This window comes from Entelurus aequoreus, linkage group LG28, assembly GCF_033978785.1.
Source record: "Entelurus aequoreus isolate RoL-2023_Sb linkage group LG28, RoL_Eaeq_v1.1, whole genome shotgun sequence".
Taxonomy (NCBI): domain Eukaryota; kingdom Metazoa; phylum Chordata; class Actinopteri; order Syngnathiformes; family Syngnathidae; genus Entelurus; species Entelurus aequoreus.
The window spans coordinates 32,260,219-32,286,697 of NC_084758.1; the positions used below are offsets into that span (position 1 = coordinate 32,260,219).

The 26,479-nt window shown below is 37.9% G+C and overlaps 1 protein-coding gene across 3 annotated transcripts in view; it reads left to right on the forward strand.

Annotated features, from left to right (window-relative positions):
* The first annotated feature begins 1,785 nt into the window (after positions 1–1,785).
* LOC133645141 (glycine receptor subunit beta-like) overlaps positions 1,786–26,479 on the forward strand; it is a 99,373-nt gene continuing 74,679 nt past the window's right edge. For 2 of the 3 annotated variants that reach the window (XM_062039984.1, XM_062039985.1), the window contains exons 1-2: positions 1,789–2,085; positions 25,884–26,022. In XM_062039984.1, the coding sequence (XP_061895968.1) occupies positions 1,824–2,085; positions 25,884–26,022 (401 nt within the window). In that variant the 5' untranslated portion in view covers positions 1,789–1,823. Of the gene's footprint in view, positions 2,086–25,883; positions 26,023–26,479 lie in introns of all 3 variants that reach the window. The other variant, XM_062039983.1, reaches the window with a different exon arrangement.

A 26,479-nucleotide genomic window follows, 5' to 3' on the forward strand; every position in this document is an offset into this window, starting at 1 on the left:
TGAAGATTAAACAAATCTATTTATTGTAGTGGTTTATCTAAATGGCCCCTACATGCTTTGATTTTTCGGTGTGGCCCCTCAGTGGAAAACATCTCCTACACCCCTGATTTAAATAAATAAGCCTTCTTGAATGTATGCAACATGTATTTTTAATTGTTTCCTTTTAATGTAAGCAAGCATCACACACATTAGTTAAAATAACAACAACAAAATATACACTACATCTCATGTTAAACTAAAGATTTAAGCGTTGTATAAAAAAATTAAAAATATATATGAATGATTATTACCATTTTTATCACCGAGATCCTTCCAAGTCCCCGGAACCAAATCTGAATGGAGCCTAAAGAAAAATCTAAAAAAATCTATTTATTGTAGTGGTTTATCTAAATGGCCCCTACATACTTTGATTTTTCGGTGTGGCCCCTCAGTGGAAAACATCTCGTACGCCCCTGATTTAAATAAATAAGCCTTCTTGAATGTATGCAAAATGTATTTTTAATTTTTTCCTTTTAATGTAAGCAAGCATCACACACATTAGTTAAAATAACAACAACAAAATATACAGTACATCTCATGCTGATCTAAAGATTTAAGCGTTGTATAAAAAAATTAAAAATATATATGACTGATTATTACCATTTTTATCACCGAGATCCTTCCAAGTCCCAGGGACCAAACCTGAATGGAGCTTAAAGAAAAATCTAAAAAAAATCTATTTATTGTAGTGGTTTATCTAAATGGCCCCTACATACTTTGATTTTTCGGTGTGGCCCCTCAGTGGAAAACATCTTGTACACCCCAGATCTAAATAAATAAGTTCCTGAATGTATACAACATGCATTTTTAATTTTTTCCTTTAAATGTAAGCAAGCATCACACACATTTGTCAAAATAACAACAACAAAAATATAGATCTCAAGTTCATCTAAAGATTTAAGCGTTGGATAAAAAAATGAAATAACATATGAGTGATTATTACCATTTTTATCACCGAGATCCTTCCAAGTCCCGGGACCAAACCTGAATGGAGCCTAAAGAAAAATCTAAAAAAATATATTTATTGTAGTGGTTTATCTAAATGGCCCCTACATGCTTAGATTTTTTGTTGTGGCCCTTCAGTGGAAAAAACCCCTGATCTAAATAAATAAGCCTTCTTGACTATATGCATCATGTATTTTTTTCCCCTTTTAATGTAAGCAAGCATCACACACATTAGTCGAAATAACAACAACAAAAAATATAGATCCCAAGTTGATATAGGCTCCAGCACCCCCCGCGACCCCTCAAAAAAGGGACAAGCGGTAGAAAATGGATGAATGGATGGAAGTTGATCTAAAGATTTAAGCGCTGGATAAAAAAAAATATGAATATAAAAGTGATTATTACCATTTTTATCCAAGTCCCCGGACCAAACCTGAATGGAGCCTAAAGGTTAAAAAAAATATATTCATCGTATAAAATATCTAAATGGCCCCTACATGCGTTGATTTTTCGGTGTGGCCCCTCAATGGAAAACATCTTGGACACCCCTGATCTAAATAAATAAGCCGTCTTGAATGTATGCAACATGTATTTTTAATTTGTTCCTTTTAATGTAAGCAAGCATCACACACATTAGTCAATTATTTACCATGCCCTAAATAAGTGCTTCTCCTACCACGTCATCCATTATCATACACTCGAAGCCCGGAAGTGCATCCATAATTAGCGTCGGGTCACGTGACGCCCTTTTTTTTCTTCTTCTTTAAACAGCGGTTGGGGGCGGGGCGAAGAGCGTGCTCTCTCCGTGGTGCTGATCTCCTGCGCAGCCTCTCCTGCGCATGTTGCATGACAGGTGCCGAGCCTCCATCTTGGCGCCGCTGGAGCAAGAGGCGATAAACATCAACAACAGCCACCGCAGACATGACGCCTCGCTGCCGCGACGTGACGGCGCTCTAACCGGGCGACGGAAGAAAGCTTCGACGCGGGCGTGGACGGAGGGAAAGGCGGGAAGGAAGGAGGATGGAAAGGTCCGGAAGGTGCCGTTAACGACGAGTAGCACGGCTAGCTTTCACCGGGGGGAGTTTCTACCGCGTCTGACAGGTGACGTAGACCACCCACGTCAATAATGCGTGTTTGTGCGTGTCGCGATCCACGATGCGCTCACGCCAATGCAGCTGTGCCGCACACTAACAATCCTTTCTGGCGTGGGCTCTGCAATTAGGTACACCTGCACACGCCAGGCTAGAAGTGGGTCCTCACCCACGACAATGGTAATGTACAGTCGTGGTCACTTGTAACGAACATCATGTCGTGGCTGTCTTGAGTGGCCAATACTTTCTATTTTTTTTTGTGATGTAGTGATTGGAGCACATACTTGTTGGTCACAAAAAACATTCACGAAGTTTGCTTCTTTTATAAATTTATTATGGGTCTACTGAAGCATAATACTACCAGCACCATGCTTGACGGTAGGAGTGGTGTTCCTGGGATTAAAGGCCTCACCTTTTCCCCTCCAAACATATTTCTGGGAAAAGGGGTGAGGGCCGACATCCGGGCAACTGAGCTACATACGGGTTCTTCGAGCCATAGCAACCAGACTGGCGTTGAAAACAAACCGTTGCCATTACTCTTTAACCTGTCGACCTACGCTGGTTAATCCCGTCATTCTGCCTCCAAAATGCCGAAAAACGGTGTTGTTTTTGGTAGTGCTAACCACAACTGGAAACAGGGAAAACAAAGGTTGTATTTTGCGCGATAAAAGCCCACAGAGACGAGACAAATGGCTCGCAGCTTTACACCGGGAAAACGAGAACGGTTCTCACTGGAGTCCCCCAAAGTCCCGGGTCGTGTGTTCGGATCACTTCGTTTCTGGTAAATATAAGGAACAAAAATCCACCTTCTTCACCACAACTTGGCTATACCGTCCGTGCTAATGTTGTACTTGTTGAATTTGTACCTTATAACGTTCGACAGCTGAAGTTGTTGTTGTACAAAAATAACATGCAATGTATATACTATATCAGGGGTCACCAACGCGGTGCCCGCGGGCACCAGGTAGCCCGTAAGGACCAGATGAGTAGCCCGCTGGCCTGTTCTAAAAATAGCTCAAATAGCAGCACTTACCAGTGAGCTGCCTCTATTTTTTAAATTGTATTTATTTACTAGCAAGCTGGTCTCGCTTTGCCCGACATTTTTAATTCTAAGAGAGACAAAATTCAAATAGAATTTGAAAATCCAAGAAAATATTTTAAAGACTTGGTCTTCACTAACTGACAAAGAAACAGATAACAGATTTGGTGTCTAGTTTAAAGTGTGACATGATTTATTTAAAAATGTGAGAGTTGACTTTTGTATTTTACATGAGTTATTATTTGTACAAACATGGTGCAAAGTAATTCATGATTTGTTAAAAAATGTTAGTAGCGAGCTAGTTAAAATGGGATATTGTGATTTCACAAGACTGTCTTAGAAGTGATCATTTGAAAATGTTCAATTTGAAAAATGTGCACTTAGAGAAAATATAAAAATAAAGTGTTGTATATTGATATTTATCTGTTTCTATATATATTTATTGTGAGAAATCATTAAGATGATCAGTGTTTCCACAAAGAAAAATATCATTAATTATTAATAATAACATAGAGTGAAAGGTAAATTGAGCAAATTGGCTATTTCTGGCAATTTATTTAAGTGTGTATCAAACTGGTAGCCCTTCGCATTAATCAGTACCCAAGAAGTAGCTCTTGGTTTCAAAAAGGTTGGTGACCCCTGTACTATATAGTCTATAGCCTAGCTAGCTATTTTCGAAAACCGGACAACGAGAGGATACCAAAGGCAGCGTTAAGATGGACACCACCGGGAAAACGTAAGCCAGGGCGGCCAAAGAACACCTGGCGAAGAACAGTTGAAGGGGAGCTGAAAGAGATGAAGCTTACATGGGGCGAGGCACAGGGACGAGCACAGCAGCGAGATGAATGGCGTCGAGTCGTCGAAGCCTTATTTCCCATCCGGGAAGAAGAGGATTAAGTTAAGTAAGTAATATACTATATAGTCTATAGCAGGGGTCACCAACGCGGTGCCCGCGGGCACCAGGTAGCCCGTAAGGACCAGATGAGTAGCCTGCTGGCTTGTTCTAAAAATAGCTCAAATAGCAGCACTTACCAGTGAGCTGCCTCTATTTTTTAAATTGTATTTATTTACTAGCAAGCTGGTCTCGCTTTGCCCGACATTTTTAATTCTAAGAGAGACAAAACTCAAATAGAATTTGAAAATCCAAGAAAATGTTTTAAAGACTTGGTCTTCACTTGTTTAAATAAATTCATATTTTTTTTTACTTTTCTTCTTATAACTTTCAGAAAGGCAATTTTAGAGAAAAAATACAACCTTAAAAATGATTTTAGGATTTTTAAACACATATACCTTTTTACCTTTTAAATTCCTTCCTCTTCTTTCCTGACAATTTAAATCAATGTTCAAGTAAATTTATTTTTTTTATTGTAAAGAATAATAAATACATTTTAATTTAATTCGTCATTTTAGCTTCTGTTTTTTCGACGAAGAATATTTGTAAAATATTTCTTCAAACTTATTATGATTAAAATTCAAAAAAATTATTCTGGCAAATCTAGAAAATCTGTAGAATCAAATTTAAATCTTATTTCAAAGTCTTTTGAATTTCTTTTAAAAATTTTGTTCTGGAAAATCTAGAAGCAATAATGATTTGTCTTTGTTAGAAATATAGCTTGGTCCAATTTGTTATATATTCTAACAAAGTGCAGATTGGATTTTAACCTATTTAAAACATGTCATCAAAATTCTAAAATTAATCTTAATCAGGAAAAATTACTAATGATGTCCCATAAATTCTTTTTTAAATTTTTTCAAAAAGTTTCGAATTAACTAATTTTTCTTTTCTTTTTTTCGGTTGACTTTTAGAGAGTCGAAATTGAAGATAAACTATGTTTCAAAATTTAATTGTCATTTTTTTCGTGTTTTCTCCTCTTTTAAACCGTTCAATTAAGTGTAGATATCATTAATTATTAATAATAACATCGAGTTAAAGGTAAATTGAGCAAATTGGCTATTTCTGGCAATTTATTTAAGTGTGTATCAAACTGGTAGCCCTTCGCATTAATCAGTACCCAAAAAGTAGCTCTTGGTTTCAAAAAGGTTGGTGACCCCTGGTCTATAGCCTAGCTAGCTATTTTCGAAAACCGGTTTCGTTTAAATTTGCACTTAAAAGTTGGGTTTTTAAAAACCATAAACCCTATAATTTTCATGTTGCCATTTAATCAACTTTTCAAGACAGTCGCAAAATGCGTCTCTTTCTTAGTAGCACGCAGGCTAAGCTAACTAGCAAGCTAAGCTAAGCCTGAGAAGCTTTAAAGTTCACTGAGACGAGTCTGACGCAAATAATACATTTTCGTTTTTTCACACGATATGCGAATAAGTAAAAATGCGTAAATGAAGGATTTAACGCCGACTTCCAAGCCACAACGCTCGTTAAATGCTTTTTCTGTCAATGCTGTGTTCGCTGTGAGCTGGTTTGTTTTCAACGAATTCCCGGTTGCTAGGGGATTGGTAGGCGGAAGTGACGTAGGTCCGCCCTCACCCATTGTGGCCAAACAGCTCAACTTTTGTTTCATCTGACATCACATGGACAAAGATAAGACCTTCTGGAGGAAAGTTCTGTGGCCCGATGAAACAAAAATGGAGCTGTTTGGCCACAATACCCAGCAATTTGTTTGGAGGAGAAAAGTTGAAGTCTTTATTCCCAGGAACACCATCCCTACCGTCAAGCATGGTGGTGGTAGTATTATGCTCCGGGCCTGTTTTGCTGCCAATGGAACTGGTGCTTTACAGTGAGTAAATTGGGTCAAATTCTTCTTGACATGCTAAAATCATCAGCCCGGGTCTTGGGCGCAGTTGGGTGTTCCAACAGGAATATGACCCCAAACACACCTCAAAAGTGGTAAAGGAATGGCTAAATCAGGCTAGAATGAAGGTTTTAGAATGGCCTTCCTAAAGTCCTGACTTAAACGTGTGGACAATGCTGAAGAAACAAGTCCATGTCAGAAAACCAACACATTTAGCTGAACTGCACCAATTTTGTGGTGAAAAATTCCAGCAGAAGCTTGTGGATGGCTACCAAAAGCGCCTTATTGCAGTGAAACTTGCCAAGGGACATGTAAGCAAATATTAACATTGCTCTTTGGTAAATGGTAAAAGGGTTGTACTTGTATAGTGCTTTTCTACCTTTTTTTAAGGAACTCAAAGCACTTTGACACTATTTCCACATTCACCCAATCACACACACATTTACACACTGATAGCGGGAGCTGCCATGCAAGGCGCTAACCAGGACCCATCAGGAGCAAGGGTGAAGTGTCTTGCTCAAGGACACAACGGACATGACTAGGATGGTAGAAGGTGGGGATTGAACCAGTAACCCTCAGGTTGCTGGCACGGCCACTCTCCCAACTTCGCCACGTCGTCCCCAGTATGTATACTTTTGACCCAGCACATTTGCTCACATTTTCAGTAGACCCATAATAAATTCATAAAAGAAGCAAACTTCATGAATGTTTGTTGTGACCAACAAGTATGTGCTGAAGTTGGTATGCTATGTGATGAAAAAAGTTCAAATGCAAACTATCTCAAAGCAATTTAAGCCATTTTAAAGACCTTGGAAACAACTTTCCAATGGTACTTGAACCATTGTGATAGGCCAAATATTAAGGGAGCTAGAGGTGGGAATCTTTGGGCCCCTCACGAGTCACGAGTCAATTAAGATTCAGACTATACGATTCAGTGGCATAGTGGTTAGAGTGTCCGCCCTGAGATGGGTAGGTTGTGAGTTCAAACCCCAGCCAAGTCATACCAAAGACTATAAAAATGGGAGCCATTACCTCCCTGCTTGGCACTCAGCATCAAGGGTTGGAATTGGGGGTTAAATCACCAAAAATGATTCCTGGGCATGGCCACTGCTGCTGCTCACTGCTCCCCTCACCTCCCAGGGGGTGAACAAGGGGATGGGTCAAATGCAGAGGACACAATTCACCACACCTAGTGTGTGTGTGACAATCATTGGTACTTTAACTTTAACTTAACTTTAGTTTTACATTTCTTTTCGTTTCACTAAACAAGCGTTTATCACTTGCAACTCGTGTTGTCCCGATACCAATATTTTGGTACCGGTACCAAAATGTATTTCGATACTTTTCAGTACTTTTCTAAATAAAGGGGACCACACAAAATGTCATTATTGGCTTTATTTGAACAAAAAATGTTAGGGTACATTAAACATATGTTTATTATTGCAAGTTTGTCCTTAAATAAAATAGTGAACATACTAGACAACTTGTCTTTTAGTAGTAAGTAAACAAACAAAGACTCCTAATTAGTCTGCTGACATATGCAGTAACATATTGTGTCATTTATACACCTATTATTTTGTCTACATTATTAAGGACAAGTGGTAGAAAATGAATTGTTAATCTACTTGTTCATTTGCTGTTAATATCTGCTTATTTTCTGTTTCAACAAGATTTATCTACACTTCTGTTAAAATGTAATAATCACTTATTCTTCTGTTGTTTGATACTTGCACTGTTTGATACAAATTTGGGTATCAATCCGATAGCAAGTAGTTACAGGATCATACATTGATCATATTCAAGGTCCTCATGTGTACAGGGACATATTTCCTGACTATATTAAAAAAAAAAAAAAAAAAAAGTAGATTTTGTGAATTCTAAGAAATATCGATGTAATCATAGTAGTATCGACTAGATACTCTATTGTACTTGGTATCATTACAGTGGATGTCAGGTGTAGATCCACCAACAGCGTTTGTTTATTTTGTAGCGTCCCAGAAGAGTTGGTGCTGCAGGGAATTCTTGGAATTTGTTCTGTAGTGTTGATGTTGTGTTGCGGTGCAAATACTCTCCCAAAATGTGTTTGTTATCGTTGTTTAGTGTGGTTTCACTATACGGCACATGTTTGTGACAGTGTTTAGTGTGGTTTCACTATATGGCACATGTTTATGACAGTGTTGTTTAGTGTGGTTTCACTATATGGCACATGTTTATGACAGTGTTAAGTGTGGTTTCACTATATGGCACATGTTTATGACAGTGTTGTTTAGTGTGGTTTCACTATATGGCACATGTTTATGACAGTGTTGTTTAGTGTGGTTTCACTATATGGCTCATGTTTATGACAGTGTTGTTAAGTGTGGTTTCACTATATCGCACATTTTTATGACAGTGTTGTTTAGTGTGGTTTCACTATATGGTACATGTTTATGATAGGTTTGTTTAGTGTGGTTTCACTATATGGCACATGTTTATGACAGTGTTGTTTAGTGTGGTTTCACTATATGGTACATGTTTATGACAGTGTTGTTTAGTGTGGTTTCACTATATGACACATGTTTATGACAGTGTTGTTTAGTGTGGTTTCACTATATGGCACATGTTTATGACAGTGTTGTTTAGTGTGGTTTCACTATATGGAACATATTTATGACAGTGTTGTTTAGTGTGGTTTCACTATATGGCACATGTTTATGATAGTGTTGTTTAGTGTGGTTTCACTATATGGAACATATTTATGACAGTGTTGTTTAGTGGGGTTTCACTATATGGCACATGTTTATGACAGTGTTTTTTAGCATGGTTTCACTATACGACACATGTTTATGACAGTGTTGTTTAGTGTGGTTTCACTATATAGCACATGTTTATGACAATGTTGTTTAGTGGGGTTTCACTATATGGCACATGTTTAGGATATTGTTGTTTAGTGGGGTTTCACTATATGGCACATGTTTATGACAGTGTTGTTTAGCGTGGTTTCACTATACGACACATGTTTATGACAGTGTTGTTTAGTGTGGTTTCACTATATAGCACATGTTTATGACAATGTTGTTTAGCATGGTTTCACTATACGACACATGTTTATGACAGTGTTGTTTAGTGTGGTTTCACTATATAGCACATGTTTATGACAATGTTGTTTAGTGGGGTTTCACTATATGGCACATGTTTAGGATATTGTTGTTTAGTGGGGTTTCACTATATGGCACATGTTTATGACAGTGTTGTTTAGCGTGGTTTCACTATACGACACATGTTTATGACAGTGTTGTTTAGTGTGGTTTCACTATATAGCACATGTTTATGACAATGTTGTTTAGTGTGGTTTCACTATATGGCACATGTTTATGACAGGTTTGTTTAGTGTGGTTTCACTATATGGCACATGTTTATGACAGTGTTGTTTAGTGTGGTTTCACTATATGGCACATGATTATGACAGTGTTGTTTAGTGTGGTTTCACTATATGGCACATGATTATGACAGTGTTGTTTAGTGTGGTTTCACTATATGGCACATATTTATGACAGTGTTGTTTAGTGTTGTTTCACTATATGGCACATGATTATGACAGTGTTGTTTAGTGTGGTTTCACTATATGGCACATATTTATGACAGTGTTGTTTAGTGTGGTTTCACTATATGGCACATGTTTATGACAGTGTTGTTTAGTGTGGTTTCACTATATGGCACATATTTATGACAGTGTTGTTTAGTGTGGTTTCACTATATGGCACATGTTTATGACAGTGTTGTTTAGTGTGGTTTCACTATATGGCAGATGTTTATGACAGTGTTGTCGTTGTTCATACGACCACCTTTAGTGAGACATGTATGGCTGTTGACTAAGTATGCCCTTTAATCACATGTGATCAGTGTGTACAAAGGTACGATGGTTGCCTTAATGGTTGACTTTGTCAACTATCGATAAGATTATGTTCTTCCATCATTATGGCTCTGATTTACTGCGGTGTGAAGTGAATCATGTAGACCTATCACGCACCCTACAGCATTGATACCTGAAATAATCGTACTTGATTTGTCTCCATGGAGACACGGATTAGTGATATGGACATACATTAGCCGCTAGCTAGCTGGCCATGTCTTAACCTCTTAAGGCCCAAGCTGTTTGTTTACATGCTTTTTTATTTCTCTTTGCCATTTGGGCTTATTGGACCCTAATTGGAATAAAAAACTAAGAATCATCTTTTGATATGATGTACTTAGTCCATAAGTAACAAACGTGTACTTCATGTTTAGTGACATGCTAATTCTTATTTTTACACTTTTTTTCCCCCAAATTCCATTGTATGTTATACTCTTCTGACACCACCAGATGGCAGTATAAGTGACCACATAAGCGGCCATAAAATCCCAATTCTGTAGTGTACACAATTTTGGAAATACGAGCTAAAAGGTGCTGTCCACGCATGTGGCCACATAAATGATAAATGGGTTATACTTGTATAGTGCTTTTCTACCTTCAAGGTACTCAAAGCGCTTTGACAGTATTTCCACATTCACCCATTCACACACACACACACATTCACACACTGATGGCGGGAGCTGCCATAAGCCTTTTAATGTACCGTAAGATTTTTTTGGTTAAAATAAAGCCAATAATGCAATTTTTTGTGGTCCCCTTTATTTAGAAAAGTATCGAAAAGTACCAAAATAATTTCGGTACCGGTACCAAAATATTGGTATCAGGACAACACTATGTCTATATAATCCTAAAATATGAAGTCCATTTGAGCACTGACACATTTCTTTTAGTGCTGGCTATAACTACCGTAATTTCCGGACTATAAGCCGCACCTGACTATAAGCCGCACCAGCTAAATTTAGGGGAAAGTACAGATTGCTCCATATATAAGGCGCACCCGACTATAAGCCGCAGGGTTTTGATGTGTAATTAGCGTAGTATATAGGGGTTCCTGCTACCACGGAGGGGATTGTCGGGACAGAGATGACTGTTTGGGAACGCAAAGCGTCCCATTTATTAACTATAAATCTTTCAATCATTCAATCAAACTTTCACATCTTTGACATGGCGAACAGCATTCGTGCAGAGTACAAATAATACAACGGTGCAAAGTAATACAAAGTGCTCGCCTGTACGTTATCAAAATAACCAGCCTACCGGTATATGAAAAGTCAGTCTTTAATCATTGTGTCATCGTCTTCCTCCTGCGTACTAAAACCACCGAAATCCTCTTCGTCGGTGTCGGAGAAGAACAGGCCGTAAATAAGCCGCACCCTTGTATAAGCCGCAGGGACCAGAACGAGGGGGAAAAGTAGCGGCTTATAGTCCGGAAATTACGGTATTTCTTTAGTTTTTGCTTGTTTGTGCTGCGCGGCCATTAAAAGCCACACAAATGGTGTAGCATTTCATCCAGAAAAACTCTACTATGATCAGATAGTATCACACTAATGCACAATTGTTCGCTCTAAATGGCACTTTATGATTTTTTAAACCTGGTATCTTTGTTATATTTTTTGCTTTGAAAAATGTTATTGTGAGGAAGTTGCAAACAGCCACTTGAGGTGATTTTTCTTCAGTACTGAAGTAATCCATTTGTTTTGTATTTCATGTATTAATGACAAATAATAATGGAGCTATGATGTATGAAGTCCATTTTCTAAAATATAGGTCACACATGTCTCTATTGCAGTGACGGTGGTATGTGTTCCACTAGTGCAGGGGTCAGCAACCCAAAATGTTGAAAGATCCATACTGGACCAAAAAAAAAAAAATCTGTCAGGAGTCGCAGAAATGTAAAAGCCTAATATAAGTGTTACGTTAGGCTTTTACATCACATGATGTAAATGTAGCTATATTAGCCTACTATCAAAATGACTATGTGTCGCAGGCTGACGCAAATCTTTGTTGCCAGAAATGTAATATTTATTCTACACATTTTTACAACATTGAAAAAATATTCGTAACACGGAAGCTTCTCAGAGGGTGAGATAACTCCTGGAAATGACTGACTTAGAATGTGTGTGTCCAAGTTAAAGGAAACGGCAAGGTTGTCTTCTTCTAATGTATTTATTACAATCTTTGCAAGCTGAGTAACATTTGCTGTGGTCTGGAACAACATGGCACACAAACAACTATCAGAAATGTAGCTAAAATGACATACAGATAATGTACTACAAATTGTTCCTGAAGAACAAAATCTACCCAGGTAGTTTTTGGTGCAAACTGCTGACGTATGCGGTAACATATTGTGTCATTTATCATTCTATTATTTTGTCAAAGTTATGAGGGACAAGCGGTAGAAAATGAATTATTATTCTACTTCTTCATTTACTGTTAATGTCTGCTTACTTTCTGTTGTAACATGTTCTATCTACACTTCTGTTAAAATGTAATAATCACTTATTATTCTGTTGTTTGCTACTTAACATAAGTGTTGGCTGATACTATAAATTTGGGTATGGATCCGATACCAAGTAATTACAGGATCATACATTGGTCATATTCAAAGTCCTCATGTGTCCAGGGGTGTATTTCCTAAATTTATAAACAATAACACAAATAAACGATATCAATGTAATCATTGTAATTTTTACTATATACAGTTTTTGTACTTGGTATCTTTATAGTCGATATTTGTATAGGGCCACCCATTTGTCTACATTGAGGAGCGCAATTGTATCATCCTATGGTGTGTATTTAAAGTTAAAGTACCAATGATAGTCACACACACACTAGGTGTGGTGAAATTACCCTCTGCATTTGACCCATCCCCTTGTTCCACCCCCTGGGAGGTGAGGGGAGCAGTGAGCAGCAGCGGTGGCCGCGCCCGGGAATCATTTTGGTGATTTAACCTCCAATTCCAACCCTTGATGCTGAGTGCCAAGCAGGGAGGTAATGGCTCCCATTTTTATCGTCTTTGGTATGACTCGGCCGGGGTTGGAACTCACAACCTACCCATCTCAGGACGGACACTCAAACTACTAGGCCACTGAGTAGGTGTGGTGTAACATGTTTAGCTATTCCTCGCTCTGCAGGGAGGATGTTTGTGAGAACTGCAGTTTACTCGTCGTCATGGAGACAAGAATTGGGGATTTAGAAGTAGCCAACACTTTGCGAACAGCCGCTCGCTAGCTATGTTTTAAAGCACGACTTGTAGTGCAGCGCTTCAGCGTTTAAAGCTTCACCTTTTATTATTAGTTTTAAAGCCAAAATGCATCCATTCTCCCTCTTCTGTCTCCACACTGTTTCTGCTTGCAAGTGCTCTGTGTGTGTGTGTGTCGACTGCCATGCGCATCGGCTCATATTACCAGCAGTGTCACCACGGCGCGCGGAAAAAAACTAACTACCGGTATTTTTCAAAGGTAGCATTATACCTTATTTAATTAATTAGTACCGCGGTATACCGGACAACCCTACTTCATAGATGTCCTTCTTTTATATGTCTAGATGTTTCTATTAATATGACATTAACAATAGCAATTCACATAATGTAACAACACCCGTTGTATAAAGTTGGCACAAGTTCTGCTATTAACTGACACACGGCATAGCATGCTTTTAAGTATACAACATGTACCGTAGTTTCCGGACCATACGGCGCACCGGATTATAAGGCGCACTGCCGATGAATGGTCTATTTTTTTCATCTTTTTTCATATCGATCATTCCTTACTTCTGCAAAAATTGGAAAACTATGGCATAAGAAGTGTTTCACAACAGTGGTTAAATAGTTATTTAAGCAATAGATCTCAATATGTGGAAATTAATAAGACTAAATCACAGCCAAGAAGAGGAACTTGTGGGGTGCCACAAGGCTCGGTACTGGGACCTAAGTTATTTATACTATATTTAAATGATATTTGTTCAGTGTCTAATAAATTGAAATTTATTATGTTTGCAGATGATACAAATGTATATTGTTCAGGAGAAGACTTGAAGGAAGTGTTGAGGATAATAGAGGTTGAGTTGATTCAGCTAAAAAAATGGTTTGATATTAATAAGTTATCATTAAATGATAAGAAAACTAAGTTTATGGTGTTTAGTGGTGCAAGGACAAACTGTGAAGCAAAATTAAAATTAAATCAAGTGGAAATTGATAGAGTATATGAAACTAAATTCTTGGGAATAATAATTGATCATAAATTATGTTGGAAACCGCATATTGAATATATAAAGGGAAACATATCCAGATCCATTGCTATTCTTCATAAAGTAAAACACATGCTGAATAAGAAATGTTTGCCTATGTTATATTATTCTTTTATTTTTCCATATTTAACATATTGTGTTGAAGTTTGGGGAAATGTTTATAAAACAAACGTAGACCCAATAATTAAACTTCAAAAAGGGTCATTAGAATAATACACAAAGCGTGCTACTATGAACATACCAATCCATTATTTATAAGTTCTAATGTGTTAAAATTTTCAGATATTGTGTTTTTAAAAACAATGGAAATGATGTTTGGAGTAAAGAACAACAGCCTTCCAGCTTGTATTCTTAGGTTTTTCAATTAAGAGGAGAAAACTATAATTTACGGGGGATGTTGGTTTTTGGAATATGTAAAGCAAGAACGAATACAAAATACAAATGTATTTCAGTTTTAGGAGTTAAATGGTGGAACAAGCTCAGTGATGAGTTGAAGACATGTACTTCTTTGTTAAGGTTTAAGAAAACATTGAAAGGTGAAATAATTGAAAATTATGAAATGTAGCAACGATTACTTTCATCCCACTGATTTTTTTTTTTTTCTTTTTAATGTTGATGTTCCAGGTAATCTTATTTTCAGTGAAGGTATAGGATAGGCAAATATAAGCCTTGGCTTCAGCCTATTACTTTTTCGGTCATGCTTTTTCTTTTCTGTTCTTTTTGTGCGTAAATGTGTATGATTGTTATATATGTATAATTTGTACTGTACTCTCACACAAAATGGTTATTGGTTGAGGGTTGATTACATGGCCGAAATAAACTTATTTCATTCATATATAAGGCGCACCGGATTATAGGGCGCATTAAAGGAGTCAAATTATTATTTTTTTTCTAAATGTAAAAGACTTCCTTGTGGTCTACATAACATGTAATGGTGGTTCTTTGGTCAAAATGTTGCATAGATGATGTTTTACACATCATCTTCAAGTCGCTTTCTGACAGTCGCTTCCGGATGCGCCGTTTTGTGGCCTGTCTTATTTACGTGGCTCACCTTGGACAGCGTCTTCTCCCCGTCATATTTGTTGTAGCGGTGTAGCGTGCAAGGACGGGAGTGGAAGAAGTGTCAAAAGATGGCGCTAACTGTTTTAATGACATTCAGACTTGACCTCAATCAACAACGGAGCAGCATCTCCTCATCCGGAAAAAACAACAAGAACAACACCGGAAATGTGCCTCGTAAAAAACCGTCTGACCGGACCTCTCTAATAACTAAAGTTCCTTGGGTGAATAATGTAAACTCACTACACCGGTATGTTTTTGCGCTTTCATGGTGAGTTTACTGACAGATATAAGTAAGAACTTACGGCAACAGCGGAGGATGAATGCCACATAACAAAAAGGTAGAGAAAAAGAAGAAGCTTATCGACTACGGTGTCGGCATGGACTACACAGGCGCATTTATGCAGATCCCAAATACAGATCAGCAGGTACCAGAAGGTAAGAAAAGTTGCTTTTGCATAATATTGCGAAACAAAATGGCAGATATGTCTTACCTTGTACACACACTATAGTAATACTCCTATGTTGAAGCACATCAAACGGTGCAGCCTACACTTATCTCTTATGTTTGACTGCCATCTACTGGTCACACTTATCATTACATCATGTACCAAATAAAATTGATTGAGGTGGGTAAGCTCAACCAAACATACTCCTTACATTAGGCGTACCGGGTTATAAGGCGCACTCTCGAGTTTTGAGGGGGAAAAAGGATTTTAAGTGCCCCTTATAGTCCGGAAAATACGGTACATATAGACAAGTATATTCACTTTACTATGTAGCTGTGCCATCACAAACCACAACAAGTATAACTCATCGCCCTTATTTGCATCCGCACTAATTTGTACCTCTCCAGAGATACACACCTCTTGCGTAAATCATCTCAACGGTAGAAGTCCGTCCAACAAGAAACAGTAAATATTCCGCACATCTTATGTGACACACACACGTCTGCACTTCAGTGCTGACCACAGCAAACAGAACCAGGCCCATCTTGGTTGTTGTTAGCAGGAAAGAAGACTTCAGCCGCCGGCAAAGTCAGTTTGAAGGATTCGTCTCCCGAGATTCTACAAGCTGGCAGCCTCGAAGGCATGTCCGTTAACGTTTAACAATTTGTTCAACTCGTTTATTAACTGTGCTTTATTACTCGCGACAGCCGAACATGGCAGCAGATGAAGATCGTTAGATTGGGAAATTATTTGGTCGTCTGGTAATGGCTGAATTATAAAATAAGATAAATAAGCTCAACTATTAAACCATTTGTTCAATCTGACTTGAAATCCTTCTATTCACAAAAACATTTTATTATTAATCAGTGAAGTAAAATTGCCTAGTTTAGAATAAGGATATTGCAATGCGTTGAAGCTATCAATTAGTTTAGTAATTGAGTACATCTATCAATACATTTTTTTAATTAATGGGTAATGGGATAAAATACTCAATGTGCCTCTTATGGAAAATAATCCAAATAAAACAAACTATTTTTGCTTGCCACAACCTTCATTCTTTTTTTTCAAATAAATGCACATCATCAACATTTACCGTATTTTCCGGACTATAAGATGCACTTAAAATCATTTTTTTCCTCAAAACTGGACAGTGCGCCTTGTAACCCGGTGCGCCTAATGTAAGGAATAATTCTGGTTTTGCCTACCGACCTGGAGGCAATTTTTTTTGGTAGAAGGCGTAATGATAATTGTACTACAAATGTGCGCTACATTCGCTAACCGTGTTACAAAAAAGATCAGTTAGAATAATACATAATGTTGGATATAGAGAACATACAAACCCTTTATTTATTGAGTCAAAAATATTAAAGTTCGGTGATTTGGTAAAATTGCAAACAGCTAAAATGATCTACAAAGCAAACTGTAACCTGCTACCAAAGAATGTACAACAATTCTTCTCAACTAAAGAGGAGAAATATAACCTTAGAGGAAAAAATAATTGAAAACATTTTTATGCACGTACAACACGTAGAACTTTTAGCATCTCAGTATGTGGAATTAAATGATGGAATGGATTAAGTAAAGAAGTTAAAAATTGTCCTCATATGATCCAGTTTAAGAGGTTGTTCAAAATAATAGTGCTTACAAAGTACAAAGAAGAATAATTATGAGAAATACTTCCAACCTTATTGAAAATAAGATATTCTTCATCTCAGTATGTTAATAATGACTGAATTAATTAATTACATATTATAAAACTGTTGTGTATACTAATTCATAGATGTTATTTTATTATATAAAAAGGTCAGTAAATTATTCTATATATTTGTAAACGCTCTGAAGTGGGAAAGGGGTAGGATTAAATAAGCTTTGCTTCTTCCTACTCCTTTTCGGGCATGTTGTACAGTAAAATGAAATGATATGAAATTGTGTGATGTATTATGATGTAAGTGTGTTCATGTTCGAAATAAAGTAAAGAAAGAAAGAAAGAAAGAATGATAAGTGTGACCAATAGATGGCAGTCAAACATAAGAGATACAGTACGTGTAGACTGCACTATGATGGCAATATGATTCACGTAAACAACACCAACATTTGATATGTTCCATTAATAATATAGAAAATTACACACGGCACTAAAAAATCTATCAAAGTGTTTTAGTACGACTTTGGTAAGCTATGAAGCCACACCGCTTGATGTGCTTCAACATAGGAGTATTATTATGGTGTGTGTATAAGGTAAGACATATTATCTGGTGTTTTGTTTCGCAATATTATGCAAAAGCAACTTTTCTTACCTTCTGGTACCTGCTGATCTGTATTTGGGATCTGCATAAATCCTGAAAAATTGCGCACGTCCGCTTTTGTAGTCCGTGCCGACTCTGTAGTCGATAAGCTTCTCCTTTAGCAGCCCTAGTTGTAGCTGTCATGTTCGTTGTAACTAGGGATGATGTTTGATAAGAAATTATCCAGTTTGAGCCTATTATCGAATCCTCTTATCGAACTGATTCCTTATCGATTCTCTTATCAAGTCCAGATAGGTTGTTGTATATGGGAAAAAAACACACAATATTTGGTTTAACAAATCACTTCACATTCTCTACTGCTCGCTACTATAGTATTACCATATCTGAGTTATTGTGCAGAAATTTGGGGAAATAACAATGTGCGCTACATTTGTTAACCGTGTTACAATTTTTTTTATTAGACTGATACATAATGTTGGATATAGAGAACATACAAACACTTTATTGAGTCAAAAATATTAAAGTTCGATGATTTGGTAAAATTGCAAACAGCTAAAATTATGTGGAATTAAATGATGGAATGGATGAAATGATATGAAACTGTGATGTATTATACTGTAAGTGTGTTCATGTTCCAAATAAACTAAAGAAAGCACTAGTTTATTAGACAGACTTGCAAACTCTGGAGTGGTGTAGGCTACAAGATAACGTCAACGTTATCAGACACATACAAAAAGGCTCACGTTAACGTTAGCCACTGACTATGTTTAGGTAACGTTAGTCTAGCTAACATTACTGCAGTCCTGGTTGACATAAGAGGTAACGTTACTACAAGTGAGCAGATATGGAAATTAACCGGCAACAGTTAACGTTAGTTACTCACCGGCGTCACCGCCACTGTAGCTGGGACTTGGGCAGCTGGCAGAAGAAGAGGGGCGTTCTTCGTCATCTCTGCCGCTGCTTCAACACGTGTCGAAGACACGACACGCTTGTTGTGCTTCCCCCCCTTACACGAGAGCGAAGCCTGGCAATAATTGCATATTGCCGCTTCCTTGTTTTTTTTGGTGAAATGAAGCCATGCCTTAGAGCGCTTTTTCCGGTCCATTTTTTTTCCTGCTTTCCCCATCTGCGCCTAATGACTGAGCTACGTGACGTCATTTTTTGTGATGTCCCACGGGGCATTTCTTGTCGGGACGGGATTCGTTCCCAGGGATTCGAATAAAGAACCAACTCTTTTTCTTTACTATAGTGGTCTCGATAACGGGTACCGGTTCTCAAAAAGGGATTCGAGTCCGAGGACTCGGTTCTTTTCTTATCGAACAACCGGGAAAATCGGTTTCGAGCATCATCCCTAGTTGTAACAGAATCCAGCACAGCTTGTTCTAGTTCGGCACCTCAAAAATAACTTGCAACAGTAGTTGTCATATCAATGCAATGGAAAATAAAGGCTATTTTATTTTCCTCTATATTGTGTAGGGATGTAAGAATAAATGGTATTAATGATAACCGCCGTGAATCTTCCAACGGTTAGTGTTGCCCTTTCAAATTAAAATGATCGAAAAACCCTGATTGATAACTGCGCTTTGATAAACTGGCGCCAGCTTGCTAGCTTGAATACTAAGATCAAAACAAGAGACATTAACACCCCCATTAAGATACGACATACCGAATTTAAACTTACAAAACGCATTGCTGTCTGAAAGACTACGCTAGTGATCGTTCTATACTCAAAGGATTACGAGACGGCGGTGTTTTTGCGGTGCGTTCAAGGACCCCTGAACAGAGTAGGATGCCACAATGTCCGACAGAAATAAAAATAATAGCTTTTATTGGTTACACAGTTGTTATTTAAATACATCTTAAAGTGCTACTGTACAAACCAATATTTAAAACAATAAAAGTTTAGCTATTAAACATGCGATAAATAGTGGGCTTTCTAACAGTGTGTCTATTAATTTTAGTTATTTAAAAAACTATATATATTCAAATATAAAGCAATAATATTGATAACCATAATATGTTAATATTGATAACCATTTATATTGTTACATCCCCATAATTGTGCGGGAGTGAAACCATAAAAAAATGAACAGATTTTTTTATTTATTTTTACATTTCACCATTCTTAACCGGCATACAAGTGTAAACAATATGAATATTAAGATGCAAACGTCAGTGTTGAAGGCTTGAAAAAAAACATTGACGTTGATTAATTACAGTAAATTACAGTATATATTTTCTCGCTGAGCACAGGTCTCATGAGGTCTTCCTTGGCATCATTCATGACGGTGGTTCACGGGGTTTTGCTCAAAGTAAGACTGTTAACTGATAAGTACCATGGCTTAAATTGATATGTAACAATATGCCATTATGTAAAGCTACTTGATTATTTTCCATGTTGCTAAGAGGTAGGTCATGCATGGGCCAAATAACACATATTTGCAGTTTGAGTCCAATCCAGGATTTTTTTGTGTGTACGGTACACTAACCCGATTTATATTTTTAAATGTCCTAATTAATGAACCAGTGTTGACCTTGCAAGGGCTACACAGTAAAAGGTGCTCAACAGGGCAATGGCGGCGCGTCTCCCTATGAATACGATGATAAACGAGCCGGAGAAGAGCAGGTGGTGAGTTGCCGGGCCAAGAGAGTCTGTCGAGACAATAAACTGCTTCACTTAATGTATGGGATGCTTGAGCACAGTGAGGAGAGGTTTGTCTGCAACGTTTCTATCCTGTACATTTAAAGGTCAATGTGATGCTATGATAAATGCACCATGTGGTCACTCAGGCAGCTGGCAGCTGATTTATGGCTGCTATTACACTGCATATGTTTGTATACTAAAGAACAGTGTGGATGTGTGGTAAACACATGTGGTGCATACCACGGTGCGGCAGCATGGACGTCCTACACGCCACTGCACCTCTAAATGGACGCTAATTTGAGTCCTTGGAGGTCACTTTGGCCAAGACGAGTTCCGATTCATGAGTCAGTCACAGTACTCAACTGATTGGTTTTATGCTTGTCACTTTGATCACTGCGCCGTTTAGGTAGTCCTCCACTGGGAAGTCTGTCATTTAAAATGCCAAAAGTCCTGTTCTCTACTACAGTGGACCTCCTGCAAGTTACAATATACAGCATACATGTACGACGAAACGCCATGTCAGTGCAAGACAGCGGCATTCTATGTACAGTGGTGGTCAAAAGTGTACATACACTTGTAAAGAACATAATGTCATGGCTGTCTTGAGTTTCCAATCATTTCTACAACTCTTATTTTTTTGGGATAGAGTGATTGGAGCACATACTTGTTGGTCACAACAAACATTCATGAAGTTTGCTTATTTTATGAATGTATTATGGGTCTACTGAAAATGTGAGCAAATGTGCTGGGTCAAAAGTATACATACAGCAATGTTAATATTTGCTTACATGTCCCTTGGCAAGTTTCACTGCAATAAGGCGCTTTTGGTAGCCATCCACAAGCTTCTGCTGGAATTTTTGACCACTCCTCTTGACAAAATTGGTGCAGTTCAGCTAAATGTGTTGGTTTTCTGGCATGGACTTGTTTCTTCAGCATTGTCCACACCTTTAAGTCAGGACTTTGGGAAGGCCATTCTAAAACCTTCATTCTAGCCTGATTTAGCCATTCCTTTACCACTTTTGACGTGTGTTTGGGGTCATTGTCCTGTTGGAACACCCAACTGCACCCAAGACCCAACCTCCGAGCTGATGATTTTAGCTTGTCCTGAAGAATTTGGAGGTAATCCTCCTTTTTCATTGTCCCATTTAGTCTCTGTAAAGCACCAGTTCCATTGGCAGCAAAACAGGCCCAGAGCATAATACTACCACCACCATGCTTGATGGTATGAATGGTGTTCCTGGAATTAGAGGCCTCACCTTTTCTCCTCCAAAAATATTGCTGGGTATTGTGGCCAAACAGCTCCATTTTAGTTTCATCTGACATCACATGGACAAAGATAAGACCTTCTGGAGGAATGTTCTGAGGAACGCACCTTATTGCAGTGAAACTTGCCAAGGGACATGTAAGCAAATATTAACATTGCTGTATGTATACTTTTGACCCAGCATATTTGCTCACATTTTCAGTGGACCCATAATAAATTCATAAAAGAAGCAAACTTCATGAATGTTTTTTGTGACCAACAAGTATGTGCTCCAATCACTCTATCACAAAAAAATAAGAGTTGTAGAAATGATTGGAAACTCAAGACAGCCATGACATCATGTTCTTTACAAGTGTATGTCAACTTTTGACCACCACTGTACCTACGGACGCGCCATTTTAGCTTCTACAATCAACTTTGTTACAATCGGACCTCAGTACTTGCAGCAAAGTTAACACAAAATAAAAATGTATCATAAATCGTCCGGGCAACAGGCAAGCGGTGTGGATTATGCAGTCTGGTGATGTACGATACCACGGATCTTCTTTCTGAACCGAAACGGAGTAAAATTCAGGCTGATTTGGTGATACGCATCCGATACCGATACTTTGTGCAAATAGATCTAATGTGTCAGGTAAGATTTAAAAAGTAGTGCATTTTAATTGTTGCTGCTCTTGAGGAATGATCTTCAAATGGTATAAAATGGTAGAGCGAAACAAACAATAGGGTTATTCTGCATTGAATATTATTTATTCTCTCTGTATGAAGTGTCTCCAAATAGCCTACAATACAATGATACGTACACTTGCTGTTTTATAATACTGAGTGACTCATTTTAATTGCCAGTCATTTTCTTAAACAAATACAGTTTAACAATGGCGATTTTATTGCAATTGCTGTGTATAATTTATTGACACCGAGATCAGTGGTTGCTTCAACTTTTTTCCACCAAGTACCACCTCAGAAAACACTTGGCCCTCCAAGTATCACCATAATGACCTAAAGAGAAGTAGTGTAGTAGACCTAAGTATTCATTAAAAACAAGGCAGTGAGTTTTTATATACAGGTATATTTAATATTTTTGGCCACAATGCACAAACATCAACAATGATACTCCATATACAGTATATATTTACAGACTTCTTTGGCGTACCACAGTTTAAGAATCACAGACCCAGATAATCAATTATTTAGGAAACCTTACCTGAATAAATCGAGGCTTTTTTGCCCATGTTATTTTAGTATAGTGCCATATGCTGTAAGTATATATAGTTTCAACACAGACTGACAGACTGAATGATCGAGCACATTACATACTTACCTGGGCGGAAGAAAAAGTACCGTAATTTCCGGACTATAAGCCGCTACTTTTTCCCCTCGTTCTGGTCCCTGCGGCTTATACAAGGGTGCGGCTTATTTACGGCCTGTTCTTCTCAGACACCGACGAAGAGGATTTCGGTGGTTTTAGTACGCAGGAGGAAGACGATGACACAATGATTAAAGACTGACTTTTCATATACCGGTAGGCTGGTTATTTTGATAACGTACAGGCGAGCACTTTGTATTACTTTGCACCGTTGTATTATTTGTACTCTGCACGAATGCTGTTCGCCATGTCAAAGATGTGAAAGTTTGATTGAATGATTGAAAGATTTATTGTTAATAAATGGGACGCTTTGCGTTCCCAAACAGTCATCTCTGTCCCGACAATCCCCTCCGTGGTAGCAGGAACCCCTATATACTACGCTAATTACACATCAAAACCCTGCGGCTTATAGTCGGGTGCGGCTTATATATGGAGCAATCTGTATTTTCCCCTAAATTTAGCTGGTGCGGCTTATAGTCCGGAAATTACGGTAGTTCCCACTAATAGCATTTTATTTAGACAAGATCTCAATGGTCGAGTTACTTTACACGGTGTTCCTGTTAATAATAGACCTTATCTCAAGTAACTAAAATAGCAAAAGTATTGATATTTTGCTTTGAGAGTCGATATTAAAGCATACATATCTGGTGTTGCCAGTATCGATCCGCACATCACTAACACGTTTGATCACCATCAAGTGGTTGTAGCCCACCCTGGCAACCACCATGAAGAAAAGGCCGTAACACAAATATTATCTGTTGTATCCATTATCTTTCGCTATCATTCATAAGTGTTGAGTACCTGTACATTTTATTATTGAAAATGTTCTTAACAAGAGAGTGAGGCATATTTAGGGCTTAAACCTACAGTATATTGTCTTTTGATGCATTTAACTTGTTAGCTTCCTTCATCGCGAGGGAACAGTGGCAATTAATGAGCGATAGGGAGGGTTTGGGAGCTGAATATAATCTAATAATAATGCAAATATTGTTGGGGACAAAAAAAATGTTGGAAAAGTCAAGGTCAAGCTAGCAGGAGGGCTTGGAGGGGGATGAGCGTAGGTGATGTAGCATCATAGTCCAGGCTTTGTGTTGAAAATACACATTTTTATTTCTCACACTTATTTGCTATTTGTTGGTGAGCTCATCGTTAGGATTTAATCGATACTGATACCAATATAGATATTCCTTATCGATACCGGTATTCATCAGTACTCTTATTGATACTTTTATGTAATTTGCGTAAATAAAGATGTGAAACAATGCATTTTTTACTAGCATTTTTACTAGCACATAGGGTTGTGCACAAGCAACATCATGTAACATCTCACAGCAGGGAAGTATTTTATATTTATATATTTTTAGGTCTTAAACATTTCAACTGTGTTTGCACCGCAAGGTGTAATGCAATTGTTATGTCATCACTTTGTATTGACCACACACTGTGTTTCTATTCATTACAATTACACTCACTATATCCATTTAAAATATTAGTAATAACATAATAAAGTAAAATAATAGTAATGTATAGTATTCATGTTCATTCACAAACCTTTAACATGGTATCTTACAACAATTATATAATATAAGTCAGTACAATTAATTGGCATTTTAGGTGGGTGTGTATTTTGTAACAATAGGAATTGTTATTTGTGTTTATGTTGTACATGGACCTATTTGAGTGACGAGCCGGAAGCCAGTGTTGACAGCCACTGACTTATACAAGTATGTGTCGTGTGTGCATTTTATAAATTAAAAAACCAAGTAATCATTTAAATTATTCACTTTTTTGAGTGGATTGATATTGGCCTGTGGATTAGTGGATCGTTTAGAGGACGGGTGGGTTGATGAAGAGCCGTAGTGGCAGTCACTTCAAACTGACACTAACGCTTACTTATCGTGCGTGACTTTGGGGACTAGGTGTTAGAATAATTATGTGTAAGTTATCACACAACTCTTATGCTTAAAGGCCGTTGCTATAGTTATTATCAGTGTGTGAATGTGTGTGTGAATGGGTGAATGTGGAAATACTGTCAAAGCGCTTTGAGTACCTTGAAGGTAGAACAGCGCTATACAAGTACAACCCATTATCAATTGTGCTGAAGTTGTACTTTTCTGTCTGTGCAAAGGGACAACTTGCAAATCCAAAATTGCGAGTCGACTTGTATCAGTGTTTTTGTCCAGAACATCGAGTACTGTGCTGCAGACAAAGCAGAGACAGGGCGATATCACAAGTGTCAGCACATTTGAAATTCTGAATAATCATATATTGTGTCCAACTGGGGCTGCTGAAATTACCCCCCTTCCTTCAGAAGCAGCTTCAGTGATGTAACCAGGGACCTCCCAAATAAAAATAGGAGCACGTGGGTCTGGACCTTAGAGCGTAGGTTGGATCTGTAACTAAGAGTACAGCCCAAAACGTCTCTCCTCATTGAGCCAAATTGAACTCTGTCTCTGTATGATTCCTTGCTTCTTGTCTGTTTAATAGATGTCATCAGTGTTTGAACCTGACACTAGAAGGAAATATTGTTGTGTTACAAACTTTTGTGTGGTGTTGCTTCCTTATTTGTGATTATTCCAAGCTGATTATCATCTACCCGTGCTCAGTAGCGGCACTCGAACTGAATGTGACCGCGTGTCATAATTACAACGATCAGCTGGATGAAACCAATACTGATAGCATTATCATTAGTCTAGACAGACCCAATTAGAAACCGGTACCAAAAAATACCGGTACACGGTATACATCCCAGCTCATGTGCGACACTAAAGTTTATGACTTGCAAAACATCTTGATTTCTGGCCCTAGAACATCCCTTTGAATTGTTGTTTTTATTTATTTTTTCACGCCCCAGGCTCCACTCGCTCCAGGATGGGCATCAAGAGGCTATTCTTCTTCCTGGTGCTCCTCTGTGTCTGCCTCCAGGGAGCATCTGCCAAAGAAAAGGGCACCAAGAAGGGGAAAAAGAAGGGGCAGCAGGTTTATTGCCCATCGTAAGTACACAGCAGCAGAATTTGTTATTGTTTTCGTGGTAATGGAAATTTCCCGACGTTCCCAACTTATTGTATGTTGGGTGCATTGTACTCATAGCTGTTTTTTAAAGACACATGTTCTGGGACAGTAAAATATCACAGGTCCATGCAAATGAGAGGTGGACTGATTATTCCAACGATGAACATGTTTCATGTTTTAGGGCTACACTGTAGGGAGGTAACCATACATATAATAATGATAATCGCTGTAAAACTCGACTGTTAGTACCGTATTTCTCACGTACACTACCGTTCAAAAGTTTGGGGTCACCCAAACAATTTTTTGTTTCAGCCTTAATTTCTAAGAACAAGAATAGACTGTCGAGTTTCAGATGAAAGTTCTCTTTTTCTGGCCATTTTGAGCGTTTAATAGACCCCACAAATGTGATGCTCCAGAAACTCAATCTGCTCAAAGGAA